The 22808-nt window shown below is 38.3% G+C and overlaps 1 protein-coding gene across 1 annotated transcript in view; it reads left to right on the top strand.

Annotated features, from left to right (window-relative positions):
- LOC102821983 (probable ATP-dependent RNA helicase YTHDC2-like) overlaps positions 1–22808 on the top strand; it is a 131131-nt gene that overhangs the window by 88463 nt on the left and 19860 nt on the right. Inside the window, exons 18-23 of the mRNA XM_006870539.1 lie at positions 7676–7781; positions 10551–10670; positions 10981–11253; positions 12849–12975; positions 16380–16585; positions 17017–17212. Coding sequence (XP_006870601.1) covers positions 7676–7781; positions 10551–10670; positions 10981–11253; positions 12849–12975; positions 16380–16585; positions 17017–17212 — 1028 coding nt within the window. The remainder of the gene's footprint in view (positions 1–7675; positions 7782–10550; positions 10671–10980; positions 11254–12848; positions 12976–16379; positions 16586–17016; positions 17213–22808) is intronic.

Raw genomic sequence — 22808 nt, 5'->3', positions numbered from 1 at the left:
ATATAAGATTTGCCTAATGCAGTACATCGTTTGATTTCTTGGCTGCTGCTTCTGTGAGTGTTGATGGTTGATTTGAGAAAAATGAAGTCTTTGACAACTTCAGTCTTTTCTCCATTTATAAGAATGTTGCTTTCCTTATAGGCATATGAATATTATCACAGACAGCATTGTACTTCAAAGTAGATCTTGAAATATTCTTTCTTTTTAAAGGTATTTTCCAAAGCCTTTTTTTTTTTTTTTTAATACTACTAAACGTAGCCTGCTTAACTTGTCATTGTATTATGCAGCTTTCTTCAGATTTTTAAAAGTATTCATTGTGAATTGAGTGATAGTTTACATGGAAGAACATCGGTTTTACACTGATCATTTTATTGCATTGATACTGCAATGATTGCAATCTCCTCTGTGCATCATCATTCAACAATATTTGCTTTTATTCCCTCTCTTTTTTTGGGGGGGGGATGGTATATACACAAAAGCACTCAGGAATATATAATCATTTAAACAACCCAAGGGCACAAGGATTGATCCTTGATTTGAGGACTCTTTCCCTCTCAGTTGGTATTTTGAGTGACTACATAAGTATTGATCAAGTTAATCAAATTGTAGCAATTTACACTTATTTTCTTTATCCAGAAATTTTTTATCTTCCTCTAGTTGAGTTCTGATCATCAAGCCTTCGAAGCTAGGTTAAACGGGTACTATCTGCAAGTTTGAGGTTTCTTGTGCATCTCCCCTCACTTCATATCAGCTGGATGCTTCTCTCAGCTCTGGTTTTCTGTGGCTATGTCCTTGTCATGGGATCAAGAGTCCCATGACATACTTTGGACCAACCAACGCTTCCTCTTCTCTCTGTCATCTCCAGGTGGACGGAAGTCTATGGAACATGGTCGAACCCAGCTCATTTCTTCATTACCTTTTCCCCACTTCCACTCACCAGTAGAGCAACGTGGTCACCAGCAAGCTTACATGCCTGCTCCTGTGTTCCCTTTGAGTTTCTGTCTTGGAGGGGGATTTGTCCTGATGGGACTTGATTACTTCCTTGATGGCTCCCCAGCGAACAAATTATTTGTTCTTGAAGTAGCTAATCAGACTGCCATTTTTGTTTTTGATTTTTCATGCTGGTGTTTCTTTCAAGAAGTATCTTCTGTTCCTCTAGCTGCTTCAGGCTGTTCTGCTTGTCCTTTCACGTTGGAATGTCCAACCTCAGAAGGTTCTGGGGTTAGGTTTCTACCTAAGCCCTATAAACTACAAAGGCTCCACAAGAAGCTATTTTACTGGGCCAGTTCTAGAATCCCTTTTAGATTTTCCAGTGAGTGACAGGATGAAGATGGGCTTATAAGCTTTCTGTAGTCATGTCTCCTGATACTCCTTTCTGCCCTGCTGAAGTGTCTATTTTACAATAATAGTCAAGGGAAACCATTATTCATAAGATAGTCAAGAATCTTAATATTATTTCCCCTTTTTCACCCATTCAGACTATGCTTCAATTCCTGTATCACAGAGCCCTGTTGTTCCAAGGTTGAGCATACATCACTGTTCACTTCTGCCTAATTTGTTGTTGTTGTTGTTTAATGCCGTCGAGTCGGTTCCGACCCATAGCGACCCTGTACAGGGTTTCCGAGGGTGTAAATCTTTACGGGAGTAGAAAGCCTCATCTTTCTCCCGCGGAGCGGCTGGTAGTTTCGAACCGCTGACCTTAAGGTTCGCAGCCCAATTCGTAACCACTACGCTACCAGAGCTCCTAATTTAGCCCATGCAAAACTGCCTAATATTCCCGTTCTTCCATCCTCCTCCCCCTTCTTGTGTATTGCCCTTCCCAACACCTGAACTATGATGTGTCTATTCCGTCCCCTGTGCACTACCATCCCCTCCTTCCCTTCCCTGCTTACCAAGAAAGATTTTTGTTTTCCTTTTAGTATGGGTATCTTTTCTTAATTTTTTACAATAATGGTTTTATGCACTATTTGACTAATTTCACTCAGCATAATGTCCCTAAGGTTCATCAATGTTGTATGATGGCATGGAGCTTCCTTGTTATTCTTCAAGGTGGCATAATATTCCATGTGTGTATTGTACCAAAGTTTGTTTATCCATTCTTCCATTGATGGGCACTTAGGCTGTTTCCATCCTTTTGCTATTGTGAATAGTCCTGTGATAAACATTGGTGTGCATATATCTACTCATGTTGTGGCTTGTAATCGTTGACATTCAGTGTAGTTATCAGTAGGTATGAATTAATTACTGTCATGGTTTTTTTTGTGCGTGTTTGTGTGGTCCTGCTAGTTTCTTTGTTCTGCATGCCTTCCTGTACTGAGTGTACGTGTTTTGTGTTTTTCAAGTTTTAATATTTCCATGTTGTTCTTGGCTTTTCATTTTCTTGGTATGTTGTGAAGTAATAATTTTCTTGGAGGTTATCCTATAGTCCATTAACTTTTCCCTCCATTTAAAACAGTCTATTCTATCCTCCAATTTTCCTGACCTCCTCATCACCCAGATCTGTATTCTTATGTTTTTACCTTCTTCCACATTGTAATTATTTTGATCATAGACTGACCTTCCAGATCTTCTGAATTCATTCTTGTAGTTTTGTTCTGTTTTGGACTCTCATCTGTCATTTGAGTTCTGGGTGGTGCTGACACGTATATCAATCTCTGGTTGTTGTCTGTTCTTGGTGGTCCTCAGTCCAAAGAACTCCTTTTAGGATGTTTTGAAATGCTGGGTTGGCTTCGACAAAGTCCCTTAGCTTCTGTTTATCCTGGAATGTTTTTGTATATGATTTACAGCTTTGCTGGGTAGACGGTTCTTGGTTGGCATTTTTTTTCTTTCAGGGTTTTATGTATGCCTCTCCATTGCCTTCTTGCCTGCATGGTTTCTGCTGAGAAATCAGAGCTTAATCTCATTTGCTTGCCTTTGTAAGTAACACTTCTCTTTTCCCTAGCTACTTTCAGGATTGTTTCCTTCTCTTTGATTTTGGAGAGCTTGATTATGATATGTCTTGGTGATTTTCTTTTCGGGGCCTATCCTTCCTGTGGTTGGTTTAGTTTCTTGAATGCTTATCTTTTCATTTTTCAAGATGTTAGGAAAATTTTCTTCCAACAGCTGTCTCTGTGGACTAATGTGATTTTTCATGTTCCAGAATGTCAGTAATTCTCAAGTTATTCCTTACCATGTTGTCCCACATGAATCTTAGAGTTTTGTCAGATTTTTGTAACCTTTTTTCTGCTTGCTCTTCTATCTTAGGAGTATTGAGAGATTTGTCTTCCAGCTCACTGGTTCTGACTTCCATCTCTTCAGTTCTGCTCCTTTACCCTTTCAGTGCATTGTCCATTTCTGATATTGTATTATTAATAGTTTGGACCTGTTGTTGCAGGTTTTAAATTGTTTTCATTGCTGTATCTATCTTACTTGATTGTCCCTGTAGCACTTTCCTGACTTCTTCCTTATTTTCCTCAACCTCTCTGTGGAGCATTTGGATGCGCTTCAATAATCATTCTCCTGAATTCCTTCTCAGGAAGTTCCAAAACTTGTGCTTCTTCCAATGGGAAGTGTAGTATACCTCCAGCTCATTTGTTACTCTGCCATCTTTCTGGACATGTGACCAAATCTTCAACTTTTTCTTGGGCATCTTCAGTAATTAGATATGTTTTACTTATTAGAGGAATGTATGTTGCTGTATTATTAAGCTTTCTGATTGCCTACAGGTAGATGTGATCAGGAGATGGGCTTCCCTTTTCACTTTTCTTATTACTCAACTCAGAGTAACTGTAGCTTGTGTTGATTGTCTATCTGGTTTATAGCAGCTGGTATTGGCTTTTGCCTGGATGGTGGGATTTTATAGGGTGTGATTGTAGCTTGGCTGTATGACTGCAATTACTGTCTCTTCTTGAGTAATGTAGGGAGAGAGAGAGCCCCCTGAAGGTAAAAGGGAACCAAAAGACAACAACAGCAAAAATAAAACAGATTGTATACTATAGTGTATAATCGTCCACACACACACAAAAATTCCTGTAGCAAAATATGAGTATGACGTTAATGCCCTCTCTTGGCTTCTTGCATTCAAGTCTACCTGAGAAATTTCAAGATGTTACTGTTGCACCTTTTGACATAACTCAGGATGTAATTTTCAGCCTGTTTCCTTTTTAGTCTATCTCTCTCACCCTCCTCAACCCTGTTCAGCACTTTCTCCTAGTGAGAAACAGCTCAGGTCCAGCTTAAGCAGTTCCTGTTGTTTCATCCCCTTTCTTAGATTCTGTGCTCAGTGATCTTTGCTGAGCAGATATGTGCACAGGCATAGTAGAACCCTCTGGGGGTCAGGTGTGTCCACTCACTCAGGTACCCCCTGTAGTCACTACAGTGGAGGTGCACAGACAGTGTGAGACTAATGAACAGGAAAAAAAAAAGTCCACATCTTAATCACCAAGCATTAAATCAGATCTCTGCAGTGGGAGCGCTCCTCTGATCCTTCAACTGCTGCATCATGACCAAGATGGCTGCTCCAGGACCTGCAGCCAGCCACAGATCAGAAAACACCACTTACCTTGCTTCTGCTACAAATCTCACTAGCAGTAAGCCTTCGATCTTTCTAAATATTCCTTTACTCCTTTATATGTAGTTCAGAGTTCTGGGACTGTCTCCTGAACCTGCTTTGTCTGGCATTCAGTATTATTGCTGGCAGAGATTTGCACTGCACTGTTCCCTAATCTGCCATTAAGCCTTGCCTCCTTGAAATACTGTTTGACAGTGAATGCAACACCTTTCCACATGAATATGTCATTCCCAGCATAGTAAACTATATGATTATCTTATTCAAAATGGCCATGTTAGTTCATTTCATCTCATTAATGAATGTTTAGGATATTAGTCTTTGTGTGCTCTGTTTTGTTTTTGACAACTTCCAGTATTCCTAGATTCATACTTTGTACATTCCATGTTATAGTTGTTAAATGGATGTTTACAGCTGATTCCCTTAATTTTAATTTGTGTTGAAAGCTTTGCTCCATTTATGCTATCATGGTCAACTCTACTAAGAAGAGGAAGTTCTTCCCCAGTTACAATTTTAATGCCTTCCAATCTGAGGGGCTATCTTCTGATGCTAATATGATAATGTTCTCCTGCTATTCATTATGTTCTCATCTTTGGTTCTGTATCTGACAGTGTTCTGCTATTCAAAAGGTTTTTAGTGGCTAACTATTCAGATAGTGGCTATTTATCCAGTCCTTCTTCTTAGTCTTAGTCTGGGAGTTCTGCTTAAACCTGTTCACCATGGGTGACCTGCTGGTATTTCAATTCTGGTACTTTAGCTTCCAGTATCACAGCATCACACATGCCACCAAAGTATGACAAACTGACAGATGGGTGGTGGAAGAAGTTGGTAGAATTCTTAAATTTCCTCATCTTGGGTTTCATTGTTAGTGTACAAATTTGAATAATAGTTGTAGTAACTGGTTTTACTTACAGGTATGTGGATATAATCGTATTACAGATAGCACTGTACTTAAAAGAATGATTCTAAAATATTCTTTTTGATGATAAATGTGATACCATTACTTTTGAATTTATTGTTCATAGCCTAGTAATCCTTATGATTGTCTGATTCAAAATGGCCAATGCAAGTACATTTCTGCTAACTAATGCCTCAGATATTGATCTTTATGCATTCCATTTCATTTTTGATGACTTGCAAATTTGCTAGATTTTTATTTTGTGCATTCCATATTCTTATATTAATGTATGTTTGTAGCTATTTTTTCTTAGTTTAAATTGTAACCCTCAGTAAATGAAGATCCTGAAAGCTTTGCTCCATCCAAGTCTTTAAGGTCGATTGTAATTTGAGGAGATAGCTCTTCCCCAGTCATGTTTTGTGTGCCTGACAGTCTTAGGGGCTCATCTTTTGGTACTATATCTAACAATGTTCCACTGCTATTTATAAAAATTTCAGTGATTAACCCTTATTTCCCATGACTAACACTTCTGAAGTGGTCTTCCTATCCTTCTCCCTACTGTGTCTTAGTCTGGAAGCTCATGTAAAACTTGTTCACGATGGGTGGCCCTTCTTGTGTTTAAAATACCAGTGACATAGCTTCTAGCATCATAGCAGCACACAAGCCACCACAGTATGTCATATTGACAGGTGGTGGAATAAAATGGATTGTGAATATAAATAGACAGTTTATCAACTAAGGAATGTTAATAAGTGGGGGGCTTCAAAATGTTTGTGGAAAATTCCATATGTTTTAATTCCATTTTTCTACAACCTTTTAAAACCACATTTTTATGTTAGCTTCACAAATACCACCTTCACAAATATATCAAAAGAAATGGGTGATGGTGATAATGAAAAATGTGGTATCAAGGATGCCATTCATGATTCTGTCTTAGGAAATCTTATACATGATGGTGCCATTGTCATAGATAATGGGAAGAGCAGTTACATTGAGAAGTGTTAACTTTTGGTTTTGATGAGTGTGAGTTGACTGTGGAAAATGCAAATGTACCCGTCAAGTGCATTTTCTGAAGTATATTCCTAGAATTATCATGGATGAAAATTTCTGGAGAAAGACTATAATAATAAGAGAGAGGGTCCAGCCTCAATGGCACATCAGCATTTGAGGATTATACATTGATAACAGATCTTTTATAGGAAGCTGATTAGGTGGGAAATCTGAAGGGTATAAAAACCTACTACTGTTGAATTGATTCCAACTCAGAGCCACCCTGAGGACAGAGTGAAACTGCTTCATAGGATAACTTGAGGCTGTAAATCTGTATGGAAACAGACTGCTTCATTTCTCTCCAATGGAGCAGCTGGTGGGTTCGAACTGCTGAAGTTTTGGCTAGCAGCCCAATGCTTAATCCACTGTGCTGCCTTAGGAAATCAGTAAAAAGAGTTATTGATGAAGGAAAGAGTGGACCAACAACAATAATGTGTGAGTTATGCTTGCCTCCATTTGAGTTGTGAGCTTCTGGTGGACAGGGATATTTCTCCATCTCTAACAGTTAGATTATTCATTTCTGCCTTTAGGTGATATACTTAACTTTGGGTAAATCTAAAACAAACTGCTTTTTCTCAAGGTATTTTTCTGCTGTTTTCCAGCAAATTATAGAAGTCTCCATGTTGATGGAGTTGTATGATGTCCAACTCTAATCAGTGGCGCCAAACACTATGCTTAATATGTGTACATTAAAAATGATTGAATTTATTCATGCTTTGTTTTTAATTATTTTCATGTGTATGTTATTTCTTTTCATTCTTACTCCATGGCACATATCAGGTGTTTATGTGCCGTGGAGTCGATTCCGACTCATAGCTACCCTGTACAGGGTTTCCGAGGCTGTAAATCTTTATGGGAACAGATAGCCTCATCTTTCTCCCGCGGAACAGCTGGTAGTTTTGAACTGCTGACCGTGAGATTAACAGACCGATTCATAACCTCTATGCTACCAGAGCTCCATTTATAAATGAGATAATCAAATCTTTTATAAATGAGATAATCAAATCCTAGACAGTTTAAGATTGCATAGTGAAGAACTATTAGAGTAAGGATACAAACACAGCTATTTTGATCCTGGTTCATTGTTTTATCTCCTTAAAACACATTATTTTGCATAATGTGTTTTAATTATGATAATCTTTATTGCTTTCTTAATTTTACTTTTGCATTTTATGTCTAAGGGCGGGACGATGTAGACCTGGAATCTGTTTCCGTCTCTTCAGTAGACTCCGCTTCCAGAATATGTTGGAATTTCAGACTCCGGAACTTTTGAGAATGCCATTACAGGTAACTGTAAAGAGATTATGTGTGTGTGGAAAAATTATGACTAATTTTAACTCATACTGACTATAAAAATGTTTAAATAACAAAACTGTAAGATGAATATTATAGAGTAATTATGTATATAACAAACATTTTTATATACAAGAAAATGTAATTTATATGCCTTTAAAATTTTTAAGAATTACTTGAACTCATTAAATTATGATGTACTTTACAAGTATATTGTATTTTATATGCATCATTTCAGGAATCTGTTAACTGCGTAGTGTTTACCTTTGAATTCTCAATGTGGATTAGAGAAGAAATTATTTAAGGTTCAAAGATAGTACCAAATGTATTTCAGGTGCAGAGACTACCTTGGTGGTTTTGAATTGAGTTCACTATTAAGTGTTTTTATTTTTCTGATTCCATGGAAAAGTCAAATACTAGTTTTTAGGGAGAGCTATCAGAAGTACAGTCATTTGAATCTATGGTATGCTGCGTTAAATATTGGCTTCTAAACGTAAAGGTTTGTTTTAGGCATCCATGTACGTAGGTGGTTTTTATTTCTCTTAGCATAAAATTCAAAATTCTTAAGTGCCTAAATGACCTGATAGTGCCTTTGTCTCCAACTTTATTTCCTACAACTCTTTCTACTTAAACTAATAAAGTTTATCAAACATATTTTTCTTTCCTCTACATCAGGATCTTCACATATGTTGTCTCCTCTCCCTAGAATCACCTCCACCCTTTCTTTCTTTGTAAAAAGATTTTATTGTGAATTGAGTGATAGTTTACATGGGAGAACATCAGTTTTATACTCGTTTCATTGCAATCAGTGATTACAGTCTCATCCATGCATCATCTTTCAACAGTATTTGCTTTTATTCCCTCTGTTTTTTTGGGGGGTGGGGTGGGGTTGGGGATGTACACAGAAACACTCAGGAATATATAATCATTTAAACAACCGAAGGGCACATTCTGTAAACTGGCGTCTTGGCTGCTAGCACACAGCCTTTCTCTCTCCATGAGTATAGAGTCCTCAGCTGCTCTATCTCTCCATATCCTCATCTCTGCCTCCATCTCTGGTGTCGCTACTTCTCTGAATAGGGTCCCACATTCCGCTCGTGCTCTTTTCCCTTGATGGTCCTAGGGTCCTCTGTACCTGGAATGTAAGATCAACTACTTCCCTTTTTTTGTTACAAAACTTCTACCTTTACAGTTGTGACAGTTGCAAATAGTCATGATAACAGTTATTCACTATTGAATCATAAGAATCTTATCCTCATCTCCTTTCACCAGACCCATGTAGACAAGATGAAAACTATTTTCAGTGGATATTCTACCTTCCTCCGCACTCTGGATTTAAACTCCCTCCTGAAAACTTGTAAGCCAGTCACTTTGTGGCTTTATAGCCACCCCCATTTTAGGTAGCTGATGTTTAAATTGCCTGTCCCTGTTAACACTGTATACATGGGAATAGGATTGACCCTTGATGTGAAGAGCCCTTTCCTCTCAGTTGGTATTTTGAGCTATTTCATCCATGAGTATACGCCAAGTTCATCAAATTGTAGCAATTTACACTTGTTTCCTTTATAAATTTTTTTTTTTTTAATCTTCCTCTGGTCAATTTCTGATCATCAAACCTTTGAGGTTAGGTTGAATGAGTATTATCTAGAAGTTGGTGTTCTTGTGCATCTCCCCTCAGTTCATATCACCTGGATGTTTTACTTGCAGCTGTATCCCTCCGTGGCTATGTCCATGGGCTCAGGAGTCTCTCATACTTAAGACCAACCAGCCTTTCCTCTTCTCCCTTTCATCTCCAGGTAGACAGGCGTCTATGGAACATGGTTAAAATCAAAGCATTTCTTCATTGCTGCCTTTCCCCCACTTCCACGCACCAGCTGACCAATGTGGTCACCAGCAATCTTACATGTCTGCTAATGTCTCCCTTTCAGTTTCAGTCTTGGAGGAGTCCTTCCTTTCTTTTATAATTAATTCTTACTCTATCTTTTCATATTAGTTTAAGTATCACTTTTTGACTTTCAATGACATCCCTTTCCTGCTTTTGGCCTGAGCGTGGTTAAATCTCTCATTTTGCTTCTTTCACTTTACAGCATCTGTCATAAAATGTAGTACAATTATAATTAAGTAATCAATTATATAAGTAGTTGTTAAATGTCTACTGTTCTCTAATATGCTTGACACCTCGTAAGTATTTAAATATTTTTTAAAAGGATAAAATATTTTATATTGTATTAAAAAGGAAAAAGTTGTATTTTACAGATAATTTTGAAAATGACTTGGTGTCTGTTGAGACCAAGTACTTTTTAAAAAACTGCTAGTCGTGCGAATAATGACTATTAAGTATGAGAACTGTGTAAGGAGACTTTGATAGTCTTTCTAAATTAGAGTTTTGACATCTGGAGAAAAATATGGACCCATCATTCCTAGAAAGCCATTGTTCCTCCTGAGTATAATCAGAAACTACTAGTGTATGTTTGTTGTTGTTGTTGTTAAGTGCCATCGAGTCGGGTCCGACCCATAGCGACCCTGTACAGGGTTTCCGAGGGTGTAAATCTTTACGGGAGTAGAAAGCCTCATCTTTCTCCCGCGGAGCGGCTGGTAGTTTCGAACCGCTGACCTTAAGGTTCGCAGCCCGATTCGTAACCACTACGCTACCAGAGCTCCGTGTATGTTTAGGAAATACAATTCCCATAATTTTTTTAAAACATGAAATTCAGCATTATATGTTCTTTAAGTTTTAAAAGGTTCTAATGCTTTGTTTCACAGGAACTTTGTTTACATACAAAGCTGTTAGCGCCAATTAATTGTCCTATTGCTGATTTCCTTATGAAAGCTCCTGAACCTCCACCAGCTTTAATTGTAAGAAATGCTGTACAAATGCTTAAGGTTAGTATGTTAATACCTGTGTTTCACGTGACTTTATTTTACTTGAAATTTAAAATGAGAGAATATGTCTTAATATAATTTTTTTAACACTTTGATCATACACTTTGAATAATGATGCTCTGGTGGTAATTGTAGTGCAACAATAAGTACTGTTCATCTACAGAATATGTTTGAAATAAAGTGTATTTTTTTGTGAGTTATAATGAAAACCCAAATTTATATTCATATTTCTTGTTCGTTTGTAAGTATGTAATTTGGGTAAACAGAGTTTTCAGTCATTTTAAATTCTGTTCTTTATCCTTTTTTTTAGACCATAGATGCAATGGATGCATGGGAAGATTTGACTGAACTTGGATATCATTTGGCTGACTTGCCAGTAGAACCACATCTTGGTAAAATGGTCCTGTGTGCTGTCGTTTTAAAGTGTCTGGACCCCATACTTACTATTGCCTGCACATTAGCCTATCGAGATCCGTTTGTATTGCCAACTCAGGCCTCTCAAAAGCGTGCAGCTATGCTTTGTAGGAAACGTTTCACTGCAGGAACATTCAGTGACCATATGGCACTTCTCAGGGCATTTCAGGTACTATTATTACTGTTGCTTTGTTTCTGAAAATTTTGATTATTAAGCTCATTTTATGGGCAAACATAGCAATTTTAAAAAAATGTGTCCAATAATTGTGTTTAATTATGCAGTCACATTTAATTACTAACCCAGAAAAAAGTGCCTTTCTGCTGTTAATTTTAAAATTATCACATTTTATCATTTATTTTGACTTTGTTCATTTTTTCAGTATTTTTGTTGTAGGTATGAAGTGTATATATTTACTACACAACAACACATACTTGTATTTATAAGCCCTGGTAGCATAGTGGTTACACGTGGGGCTACTTATTGAAAGGCCAGCCATTAGAATTGCCAGCTGCTCCGTGGAGAAACATGAGACTTTTTGTTCTTGTAAAGGTTACAGCCTAAGCTTCCCTATACAGGGTTTCTATGTGTCAGAACTGACTTCATTACACACTACCACCACCACCATATATGTTCTTAATCTTTAAGTCATGTTACATTTAATATCTATCAGTTTTGTAGAATATTTTTTTCTTGGCTGTGCTGAGCACTTAATTTTATAAAGCAAAATCCAAAAATCACTTGAAATTCTTTAAGATAATAGGAGAAATTAAAGAAAGAGATAAGTGAGAAAGAAAAGAGACCTAGGATTCCAAGTATGGAAAATTATATGTAACTAAAAAATTCACGAAGACTTATTTATTGAAAGGGTGGACATCGTATTTATTCTTAAATTCTTTTGAATATAGGCTAAGCCTGCCCCTTTAAAAAAAAAAAATTCACTGTATTTATGCATAAAGTACTTTTTCAGGCATACAGCATTTTCCCAATACATTTATAATTAAAAAAAAAAAACAAAACAGTAGTTCTTTTGTGAACATTATTGAACAACAGATGATGCATCATTATTAACAAGGTCTATTTGGTAACCATGCATTCTAGTAGATCAGTTTGAATGCTCATAATTAGAGGGCGATTTGGAGTAGAATTTTAATTTGTACTTTGCTTTTCTTCAGCTCCTTCAAAATTAGGAAGGATAAATTACTGCTTTGATCTTTCTGTCATATTTCAAAGAAAAGAACTCATTTTCTAAGAGGAGATTTTTAATCTATTTTATATTACATATGTGGCACTGCAGGATAATGCGCTAGACCACAAGGTCAGTTTGAACCGCAAGGTCAGTGGTTCAAACCCACCAGCTGCTCCTTGGAAACCCTATACAGGGTCGCTGTGGGTCAGAACCAACTCAACAGCACGTAACAACAACATCAACAATAGACATTCAAGAAGTACCACTTTCCATTCTCAGTCTAATTGGTAGGTTGATAAGACCAGAGGGATAGGATTCTTAGTTTATATATGGTTTTATGGTAGAGTAGTTAAAACTTCCCACTCATATGGAAGATCTGTAGCCTCAATAGCTTTTATAACATTTGAGTATAAATTAATAATGAATCTTATATGATCAGAAGTTACAGATTTTGTATAATGATTAGAATAAAGAATTGGTCTTGAGTGGTTAATATAGTAGTTTTCAGTTACTTTGCTGCCTCACTAAGAAGTGACTGGTAAATGTATCTTGTTATATAATTATTGTATTTTTATAGGCATGGCAGAAAGCACGAAGTGATGGGTGGGAGCGAGCCTTTTGTGAAAAGAACTTTCTTTCACAAGCCACCATGGAAATAATAATAGGCATGCGAACTCAGTTGCTTGGTCAGCTCAGAGCATCAGGTAACATTACCCCCAAAGAACCTATTAACCCACTTAAAGTTCCATGCTCATACCTTATAGTATTTCTAGTGTTAACTTATGCCATTGTACATTATTTTGTAATATTATGTATGTCTTATATTCATGAAGTGCTTTTAAGCATACATTTATATGACATAAAGTTTTATTTGATGATTTAAAAAAACAGTATTGAAGAAGCAGTCGTTGAGAAACATGTGAACAGTAGCTATGCCTTGTTTGCCATGAACAGTTTATTTCTGGGCAAAGATTAGTTTAGATCTTATAGTTATTATACTTCTATCATTATTAATGAATATCTAGGTTAATGAAATAGAAATTATGAGAATTTTAAGCACTATTCACAGTAGCAAAAAGATGGAAACAACCTAAATGCCGCTCAGTGGGAGAGTGGATAAACAAACTGGTACATACACACAGTGAAATATACTATGCAGCAATAAAGAATAAGGATGAATCTGAGAGACACTTCATAACATGGATAAATATGAAGGACATAATGTTGAGTGAAATAATTTAGTTACAGAAGGACAAATGTTGTATAAGACTACTGTTATAAAAGTCAAGAAAAGCTTTTCATACTAAAAGAAACACCCTTTTATAGTTACTAGGGTTTGAATGGGAAGGGAGGGTAAATTACTTACCAGAGAATTATTGTTAAGTGCCATTGACTCATAGTGATCCTGTATAGGGTTTTGAGGCACGACTGGTGGGTTTCAACTGCCAACCTTGTGGGCTTATTGTACATCCCACATCAAATCTGGCATGAAAGATGTATAGCCGTAATGCTCCTTAGAAGCCAGGATGTCCAGACACTATGCTTGGTAAAGTGGAAGGTCATTGAAAAAGAAGAAGAACCCCAATGAGATGGATTGGCATCGTGGCAGCAGTAGTGGTCTCAAGCAATACAATGATTGTGAGAATGGCTCAGGACTGGGCAGTATTTTGAGTTAGTATGGACTCTATGGCCCCTAGTAACAACACACCAGAGCACTAGACACATACTAACTTGGGTGTTTTGGTGGTGGTGGTGGTGATGTGCTATGGAGTCAGTTCAACTTATAGTGAACCTGCATAGGGTTTCCGAGGCTGTAAAATTTTACAGAGGCAGAAAGCCTCATTTTTTTCCCACAGAACTGCTGACCCTGAGATTAGCAGCCCGAGTTGTAGCCACTATGCTACCAGAGCTCCTTAACTTGGGTGTGTTGGTTGATTGTGTACCGTGGAGTTGGTTCCGACTCAGCGACCCTGTACAGGGTTTCTGAGGCAGTAAATCTTTACGGGAGCAGAAAGCCTCATCTTTTCCCATGGAACAGCTGGTATTTCGAATTGTTGACCTAAGCTTTGCAGCCTGATTCTTAACTACTACGCTACCAGAATAAAGAAAAATGGTCTTGGTTAAAAATTATTTTTGTGTGAAAAGAAAACAATAAAAAATTAGAAATTAGAATAATTAGATTGATATGAATATTGATCTTTGTATTTTTTAAAAATAAAGCAATTGATGATCACTTGGAGATACTTGCTTTGTTTTTGTTTATTTAACGAGGATCCCAGGATTTTTACTTCCCTTTAGAACTTTCTTCAGATTTCTGTTTTATGTTATTTTATTTTTTAACTTTTATTGTGAATTATATGATAGTTTACATGGGAGAACATTAGCTTTACCTTAATCCTATCATATATCATTACATTGCCATGGTTACAATCCCCTCCATGCATCATCAACCAACCAGAGTATATCCCACAAGCCTGCCCCCTGGTCATCAGCACACAGCCCTTCTCCCTCTCTGGCTCTAGAGTTGCCAGCCTTCCATCTCTCCATGTCATCGTCTCTGCCACCATCTATGGCATAACTGTTTCTCTGGGTAGGGTCCCTCTCCACTCTTCTCCCTTGATGGTCCCAAGGGCTTCTGCTCGTGGCCTGCAAAATCAACCACTCCTTTCCTTTTGCTACAGAATGTCTACCTTTACATTTCCAACCCTCACAGTCAGTCCTGATAGTAATTGTTTACTATTGTATCACATGAGTGCTATCTCCATCTTCTTTCATCAGTCCCGTCCAGACAGATTGGATACTACTCAGTGGAGATTCTACCTTCCTCCGTGGCCTCTGGGTCTAGGCTCCCTCTTGAACGCTTGTAAGCCAGTCACTTCTTGCCCTTGTAGACCCCCATTCTGGGTAGCCAATGTCCAAGTTGCCCATCCCTGTACACCCTGTATACTGAGGGGGTGGGAATGATCCTTGCTGTAGAGATTTGTTCCCTCTTTTGAGCTACTGCATCCACAGGTGTAGGTCAAGTTCATCAAATTGTATCAGATTACTCTTTTTATCCTCTTCTTTCTTCTAGTTGAGCTCTGATCATCCAGTCATTGAAGCCAGGTCAAATGGGTATTTACAAGTGTGGGTGTTCTTGTGTATATGCCCTCTCTTCTTGTCAGCTGGATGCTTCATTCTCCACCCTAGTCCTCTGTGGCTATGTCACTGACTGTGGGCCCAGGACTCCCCAGGTCTTGCCAAACTGCTGACCAACCAGGTTTCCACCGGGTTCACAGGAGTGTATTGAACATGGTTGGAATTAGCTCGCAGCTTCAATGCTGTTTTCCCCTCACTTCTGCTTATCGGTGACCAACATGGTCACCAGTCAGAGCATGTGTCTGTTTGTGTATTCCCATTGAGTCTTAGTCTTGGAAGGGGGTTTTCCTTGAGGGGACCCAACCGCTTGCCTTGATGTCTCCTGGGCGAGCACCTTGGCTTTTTCTTGTAGTAGTCAGTCGGACTGCCATTATTGCTTCGTATTTTTCCTTTTGGTCTTTCTTTCAAGAAGTATCTTCTGTTCTTTTAGCTGCTTCAGGCTGGTCAGGTTTCTTTTTTTTGCAGCGTAGTACATTGAAGAGATAATTAGAACCTGGGTTCACAGATTAGCTGTAATGTCATAGTAATATAATGAATGAGTCAGAGGATTTAGAGTTGACTTCAGTATGAGGAAATCTGGAGGATTTTTGAAATTCGAGCAACAGTATTCCATGTATTCTTGACTGAGCCTTCAGAATTAGTGTGTATTATACCAAAATTATATTTTTACTAGTCAAAAGAGTGGTTTAAGGCAATGAGTCCAGCTGTGAATTTAGTACATTTGTGATAGCAATTTATGATAGTAGCTTTTTTTGAGAATGCAGATTTTCTTTAAAAAGTAACTTAAACTTTCTAAGAATGTTGATAATATGCTTTAAACATCCCACAGGAGACTCTTTTACTTGGTGTAGAATTTAAATATTATTACACATCATATGAATTATACAATGTTTTATAAAAGTGTACACATTTAAAAGCTTCTTTTATATAGTAAAATAGTTGGTGTCGGTTTTTTTTTTTTCCTTTTTAGGTTTTGTTAGAGCACGAGGTGGTGGTGACATTCGAGACGTTAACACCAATTCTGAGAACTGGGCTGTCGTTAAAGCTGCATTGGTGGCAGGCATGTATCCGAATTTAGTCCATGTGGACAGAGACAATGTAGTATTGACAGGACCAAAGGAGAAAAAAGTGCGGTTTCATCCCACTTCAGTGCTCAGTCAACCTCAGTATAAAAAGGTAAACCATTTTTATGCTTTTAGGCCTTGCGGTGAAACTATTCCAAATTAGATAGTTGGAGAGTAATGAAAAAATACTCCAAATACTTGCTGAACTGCAAGGTCAGTTTGAACCTCAAAGTCATTGGTTCAAGCTCACCAGGTGCTCCTCGGAAACCCTATACAGTGTCGCTATAGTTTGGAACCAACTCAGTGTCACTTAACAACAAATATATTAGAAAAAATTTTGATTGAATCTTAGGAGTTGGAAGAGGTAATATGCTTAATGAGGACTTCGTGACAAAGTGTATGAGCAATGGCTTGCTTTAATTTTTGCTTGGATACAAGCCTATATCTGTGTCATTGAGCAGCTCTTTACATCTTAAAGTTTAAAATAATTTAATGATGGAGAATAGGCTGGGTTAACAATTAAAATTTTTATTTTCCTAATAGATTCCTCCAGCAAATGGTCAAGCTGCAGCAATTCAAGCACTGCCCACAGATTCGCTCATTTATGATGAAATGACCAGAGCCCATAGGATAGCTAATATTAGATGTTGTTCAGCAGTGACACCTGTTACTGTATTGATATTCTGTGGACCAGCTAGGTTGGCAAGTAATGCTCTTCAGGAGCCATCATCCTTTAGAGGTAAATGTATTAATGTGTTGTTTTCTGTGTGTTATAAAAGAGTGAATTATTTGGAAAAATATATTTTGAGAGATTTTAAATTTTTATATAGTTGCAGTGTGTTAAGACACGAAATGTGATGTACCATTATTCTTGGGGTTGATTTCTAAGGTAAATCTGATATTCATGTGTGTACTTTTTATTAATTTTACTGATGAGAAGAAGCTTGCTTTTCTCTTATACTTGTATTTAAATAATTGTTGTTGTTGTTGTTCTTAAGTGCCATCTAGTGGGTTCCAACTCCTAGTCACCCTGTATAGAGTTTCTGAGGTTGTAAATCTTAATAGAAGCAGAAAGCCTCGTCTTTTTCCCATGTAGCAGCTGGTGGGCTTGAACTGGCAACCTTGTGGTTTGAAGTTAAGTGCTTATCCTACAGAGCCACCACACCCCATTTAAATGATGTTGCTGTTAAGTGCCATCAAGTTGGTTCTGACTCCTAGCGACCCTACACAGGGTTTCTTAGGAACCACTGGTGGGTTTGAAATGCTGACCTTTCACCACACCAGGTCTCTATCATTCAAATGATAGTATTTAAACCCACCAGTCACTTCTTGGAAATGCTATACAGGGTTGCTATGAGTAGAAACTAACTCGAAGGCTCCTAACAACAAAAACAACCATAAATAAAGTAATGTTTTAAAAAAAGTAGTCATAATAGTCAGCCATAATGTAATTAACGTTAGGGATACACTTAAAAATTTTTTTTTTTTTAGTATTCACCTCACCCACTTTAATTTTATTTAGTGGTGTACCTTTAACTTTTATTTTATTTATGCTGTACCTTTAACATAAAATATCTTGATTGTTAATCCAATCTTTTTCTATTTGGTGCTTTAATAAGTACTTATTGGTCACTTACTGTAAGGGAACTTCAGAAAGTTTGTGGGAAAAGATGCAATTAAAAGATAATGGCGGTCGGTTTCCCTCAGAGTGGTTGGGTCCCCTCAGTGTAAACCCCCTTCCAAGACTAAGACTCAGTGGGAATACACGCTCTGATTGGGACCACGCTCATCACCAGTAAGGAGAAGTGAGGGAAAAACAGCAATGAAGCTGCAAACTAAAGCCCTACAATATTCAATAGACTCCTGTGAACCTGGATGGAGACCTGGTTGGCCATCAGTGTGGCAAGACCTGGGGAGTCTTGGGACCAGAGTCAGTGACATAGCCACAGAGGACTAGAGTGGAAAGTGAAGCGTCCAGCTGATACGAAGAGAGGGCATATGCACAAGAACACCCACACTTGCAAATACCCATTTGACCTGGCTTTAATGGCTGGATGATCAGAGCTCAACTAGAAGAAGAAAGAAGAGGATAAAAAGAGTAATCTGATACAATTTGATGAACTTGACCTACACCTGTGGATGCAGTGGCTCAAAAGAGGGAACCAATCCTTACAGCAAGGATCATTCCCACCCCCTCGGTACACAGGGTATATAGGGATGGGCAACTTAGACATTGGCTACCCAAAATGGGGGGTGGGGGGGTGGCTACAAAGGCAAGAAGTGACTGGCTTACAAGCTTTCAAGAGGGAACCTAAATTCAGAGGGCATGAAGGAATGTAGAATTTACGCTGACTAGTATCCAATCTGCCTAGGCGGAGCTGATGAAATGAAATGCGGGTGGCTCTCTTGTGATACAATAGTAAATAACTGATATCAGGACTGCTTGTGAGGGATGGAAATGTAATGGGAGATGTTTTGTAGCAAGGAGGGGAGTGAATAACTTTTCAGTCTAGGAGTGGAGGCCCCTGGGACCATCAAGGGAGAAGAGTGGAGAGCGGGATCCTACCCAGAGAAGCAGTGATGCCTGAGATGGAGGCAGAGACAATGACTTGGAGAAATGGAGCAGTTGGGGACTTTAGACACAGAGAGGGAGAGGGGCTGTGTTGACTACTGGGGGATCAGGCTTGTAGTGTATACCCTTTGGTTGCTTGATGATGCATGGAGGAGATTGTAACCATGGCAATGAAACAATATACGATAGGATGAAAGATCATGGATAGTTTTCCACAAACTTTTTGAAACCTCCTTCTGTAAGTCAGGTATTATGCTAGACATCAAGGATGTAACAGAATACAAGACAGACACGGTGTTTCTGTTCTTTTGGAATTTACATAATAGTGGGGATAGAGAGTAAATTAGTAAATCTGTGTTACGCAAGAAATAAAAATAGGCTGCCATAGGGGTGACCTATTTTAAGAAGCAAGTCTATAAGCAGGTTTCTCTGATAACATGAGATTTAATTTGATGTTTAAAGTCTGAGAAGAAGACATCCATATGAAGAAATGAAAATATGCTCTACGTATAGGAAGATAGATAGCCAAGTACCAAGAGTCTGTACTCAGAAATTATCTTGGAACTGACTGACAGAAAAGCTGTGTGGTTACTGCTTCAAGATCAAGGGAGAATTGGGTGTGATAAGGTCACTATGAGTCGGAACGGACTTGATGGCACTTAACAACAATAACAAGGATGATAAAGATGGCTTGAATCATACAGGCTGTAGAAGTGCAAGAGAAGCCATTGAAGGGTTTTAAGAAAGAAGTGATGTGATTTTATTTATATTCAGAAGAAGCTGGAATCAGCTGCCAAAGGGAAAGTAGAAGAGAGGAGGCCATTAGGACAATCTCGTAGTGGTACTCTGACAGATAAAGATGGTACAGCTAATATGTAGAGAAGTAGATACAAAATGATCTTGGAGGTGGCAATGTAGGATCAGTACTGGATTTTGAACCACAAGGTCGGTAGTTCAAGCCCACCATCTGCTCCTTGGAAACCTGTACAGGGTCACTGTGAGTTGGAATTGACGCTGTGGCACTTAGCAACAACAATAGTGTCACAGTGCAAATGAAGTTCTGTCCTACTACCCCTCCAGAGAATTGGTAGGGCATAGGCACTATATTCACACAAAAGGAGCCAGAGAGAGAGAGCCAGGTCTAAACAAGCAAGAAAATTTAATCAAGAATGCATAGACATTCTTACAGAGAGGAGAATGGGCCTCATCTGATGAGTGAGGAGGAGCATCAAGTGAGTTCCTGGTTTCACTTTTAATCTGTTTTCCTTCTGTGCGGGCTCTGGGTCTTCTGATAATTGTCTTCCGATTCCTAAGGTTTCCTCTCATAATTTAGGGCCCATAATTGGCCATTCTTTTCTGGGTCTTATGTACTTTTTCCCCAATACACTGGTCTGTTACAGTTGTGTTCATAAGCTAATCCCACTACTAATTTGTTACAATGGTATTATGATTGATTCTTTGGTCACATCAGATCAGTCCTACTCTTCTCTGTGTATGCCTGATCTTGGTGAAAGTCCCCTGCTCTATTTTTCCCTTTACTAGATTCTTCTGACAGGTTAGGTCATTTCTTGCATTCTTTGTGGTTGATCTGTGTTAAGTCCCTACTCTCTGTTCTAACTACCTAACAGTAGTAACTGCAAGATTGAAGTAGGTGGTGATACAAAGAGTTGTTAATGTTGCTAGGTGCCTGTGAGTCAGTTTTGAGTCATAGAGGCCCTGTGCACAACAGAACAAAATAACTGCCCAGTCCTGCTCCAGCCTCACAATTGTTACACTTGAGCTCATTGTTGCTGCAACCATGCCAATACATTTTGTTGCAGTCTTCCTCTTTTTTGCTCACCCTCCATTTTACCAACCATAATATCCTTCTCCAGGCACTGATAATATGCCTAATGTATTAAAGACAAACTGTGGCCATCCTGGCTTCTAAGAAGCATTCTGGCTATACTTCTTCCAACATAGATTTCTTTGTTCTTCTTGCAGTCCATGGTACTGTTAATATTCTTCTCCAACACCATAGTTCAGATGCATTAATTCTTCTGTAGTCTTCCTTACTCAGTGTCCAACTTTCACATGCATATAAGGTGATTGAAAATATCATGGCTTGGGTCAGGTGTACCTTAGTCCTCAAACTGATATCTGTGCTCTTGAACATTTTTTTAAAAGGGAAAGGGTGGTGGTGTGCTGTGGAGTTGGTTTCAACTCATAGCGATGTTGCATAGGGTTTCCAAGGCTTTAATTCTTCATGGGAGCAGAAAGCCTCATCTTTCTCCAGAACAGCTGGTATTTTCAAACTGCTGACCATGAGGTTAGCAGCCCAAATCGTAACCACTGTTCTACCAGAGCACCTTAAAAGGGAAAGGGAGGAGTCATCAAATATGACTGTTACTCTAATAGCTCACTAAATAATTGATACCACTTAATTTAAACTGCGAGGAACAGGTTGGGTAAGGGAAACCCCAAGAATACTGTTTTGGACAAACTAAATTTGAGATGGCTAAGATATTCTAGGAGTTGCGCTGTGGCGCTGTGGGCTAACACATCAGACTGCAAAGTCATTTGAACTGCAAGATCAGTGGTTCAAGCTCACCAGTCACTCCTTGGAAACCCTGTACAGGGTCGCTATGGGTCGGAATCGACTCAACAGCACTTTACAACAATAACAAGACATTCTAAAAGTGCATTTTTTTTTTTTTAAATTTTTTTATTAATTAAATTTTTATTTTGCATTGAGTGAAAGTTTACAGGGCACATCATCAGCTTCGCATTCAACCATTCATATAGCTTGTTTCATTACATTGATTGTTATCCCCGCTATATATCGTCAGTTTACAGTGTTTCTCTCTATCTTCTTTAGCTTTTTTTTTTTTGGATGGGGGGGGAAAAGTGCATTTGTTTTTTTAAAGGTTTTATTGTGAATTGAGTGATAGTTTACATGGGCGAACATCAGTTTTACACTCATCGCTTCACTGCAATGATTACAATCTCCTCTGTGCATCATCATTCAACAGTGTTTCCTTCTATTCCCCCAAATGGTATACATTTGGTTGTATACCAAAACACTCATGAATATATAATCATTTAAACAACCAAAGGGCACATCTACAAGCCTGCCTCCTGGCTGCCAGCACACAACCTTTCTATTTCCATGAGTCTAGAGTCCTCAGCTGCTCTATCTCTCCATGTCCTCATCTCTGCCTCTGTCTCTGGTGTCGCTGCTTCTGTGGATAGGGTCCCACATTCTGCTTGTGCTCTTTTCCCTTGATGGTCCTAGTGTTCTCTCTGTTTCTGGATAGTAATATTAACTACTCCCCACTTTATGTTAAAAAACTTCTATCTTTACCGTTGTGACAGTTGCAATTTGTCATGGTAACAGTTACTAATTATTGAATCATAAGAATCTTATCCCCATCTCCTTTCACCAGACCTGTCTATGTAAGATGAAAATTATTCTGTGGAGATTCTACCTTCCCCCCGCACACTCTGAAATTAAACTTCCTCTTGAAAAATTGTAAGCCAGTCACTTTGTGCCTTTATAGCCTCCTCATTTTAGGTAGCCAATGTCTAAGTTGCCCGTCTTGTTAACCCTGTATACAGCGGGGATAGGATTTATGCTTGATGTGAAGACTCCTTCCCTCTCAGCTGGTATTTTGAGCTACTACATCCATAAGTTTCTCTGCTATGCATAGAGTTTTCAGTGACTAGCGATTCGGAAGTAGTTTGTCACTCTTTCTTCCTAGTCTGTCTTTGTTTTGTAGCTCAT

The sequence above is a fragment of the Chrysochloris asiatica genome, unplaced genomic scaffold, assembly GCF_000296735.1.
Source record: "Chrysochloris asiatica unplaced genomic scaffold, ChrAsi1.0 scaffold00143, whole genome shotgun sequence".
Classification (NCBI taxonomy): Eukaryota; Metazoa; Chordata; class Mammalia; order Afrosoricida; family Chrysochloridae; genus Chrysochloris; species Chrysochloris asiatica.
This window is presented reverse-complemented; position numbering and strand designations above follow the sequence as displayed.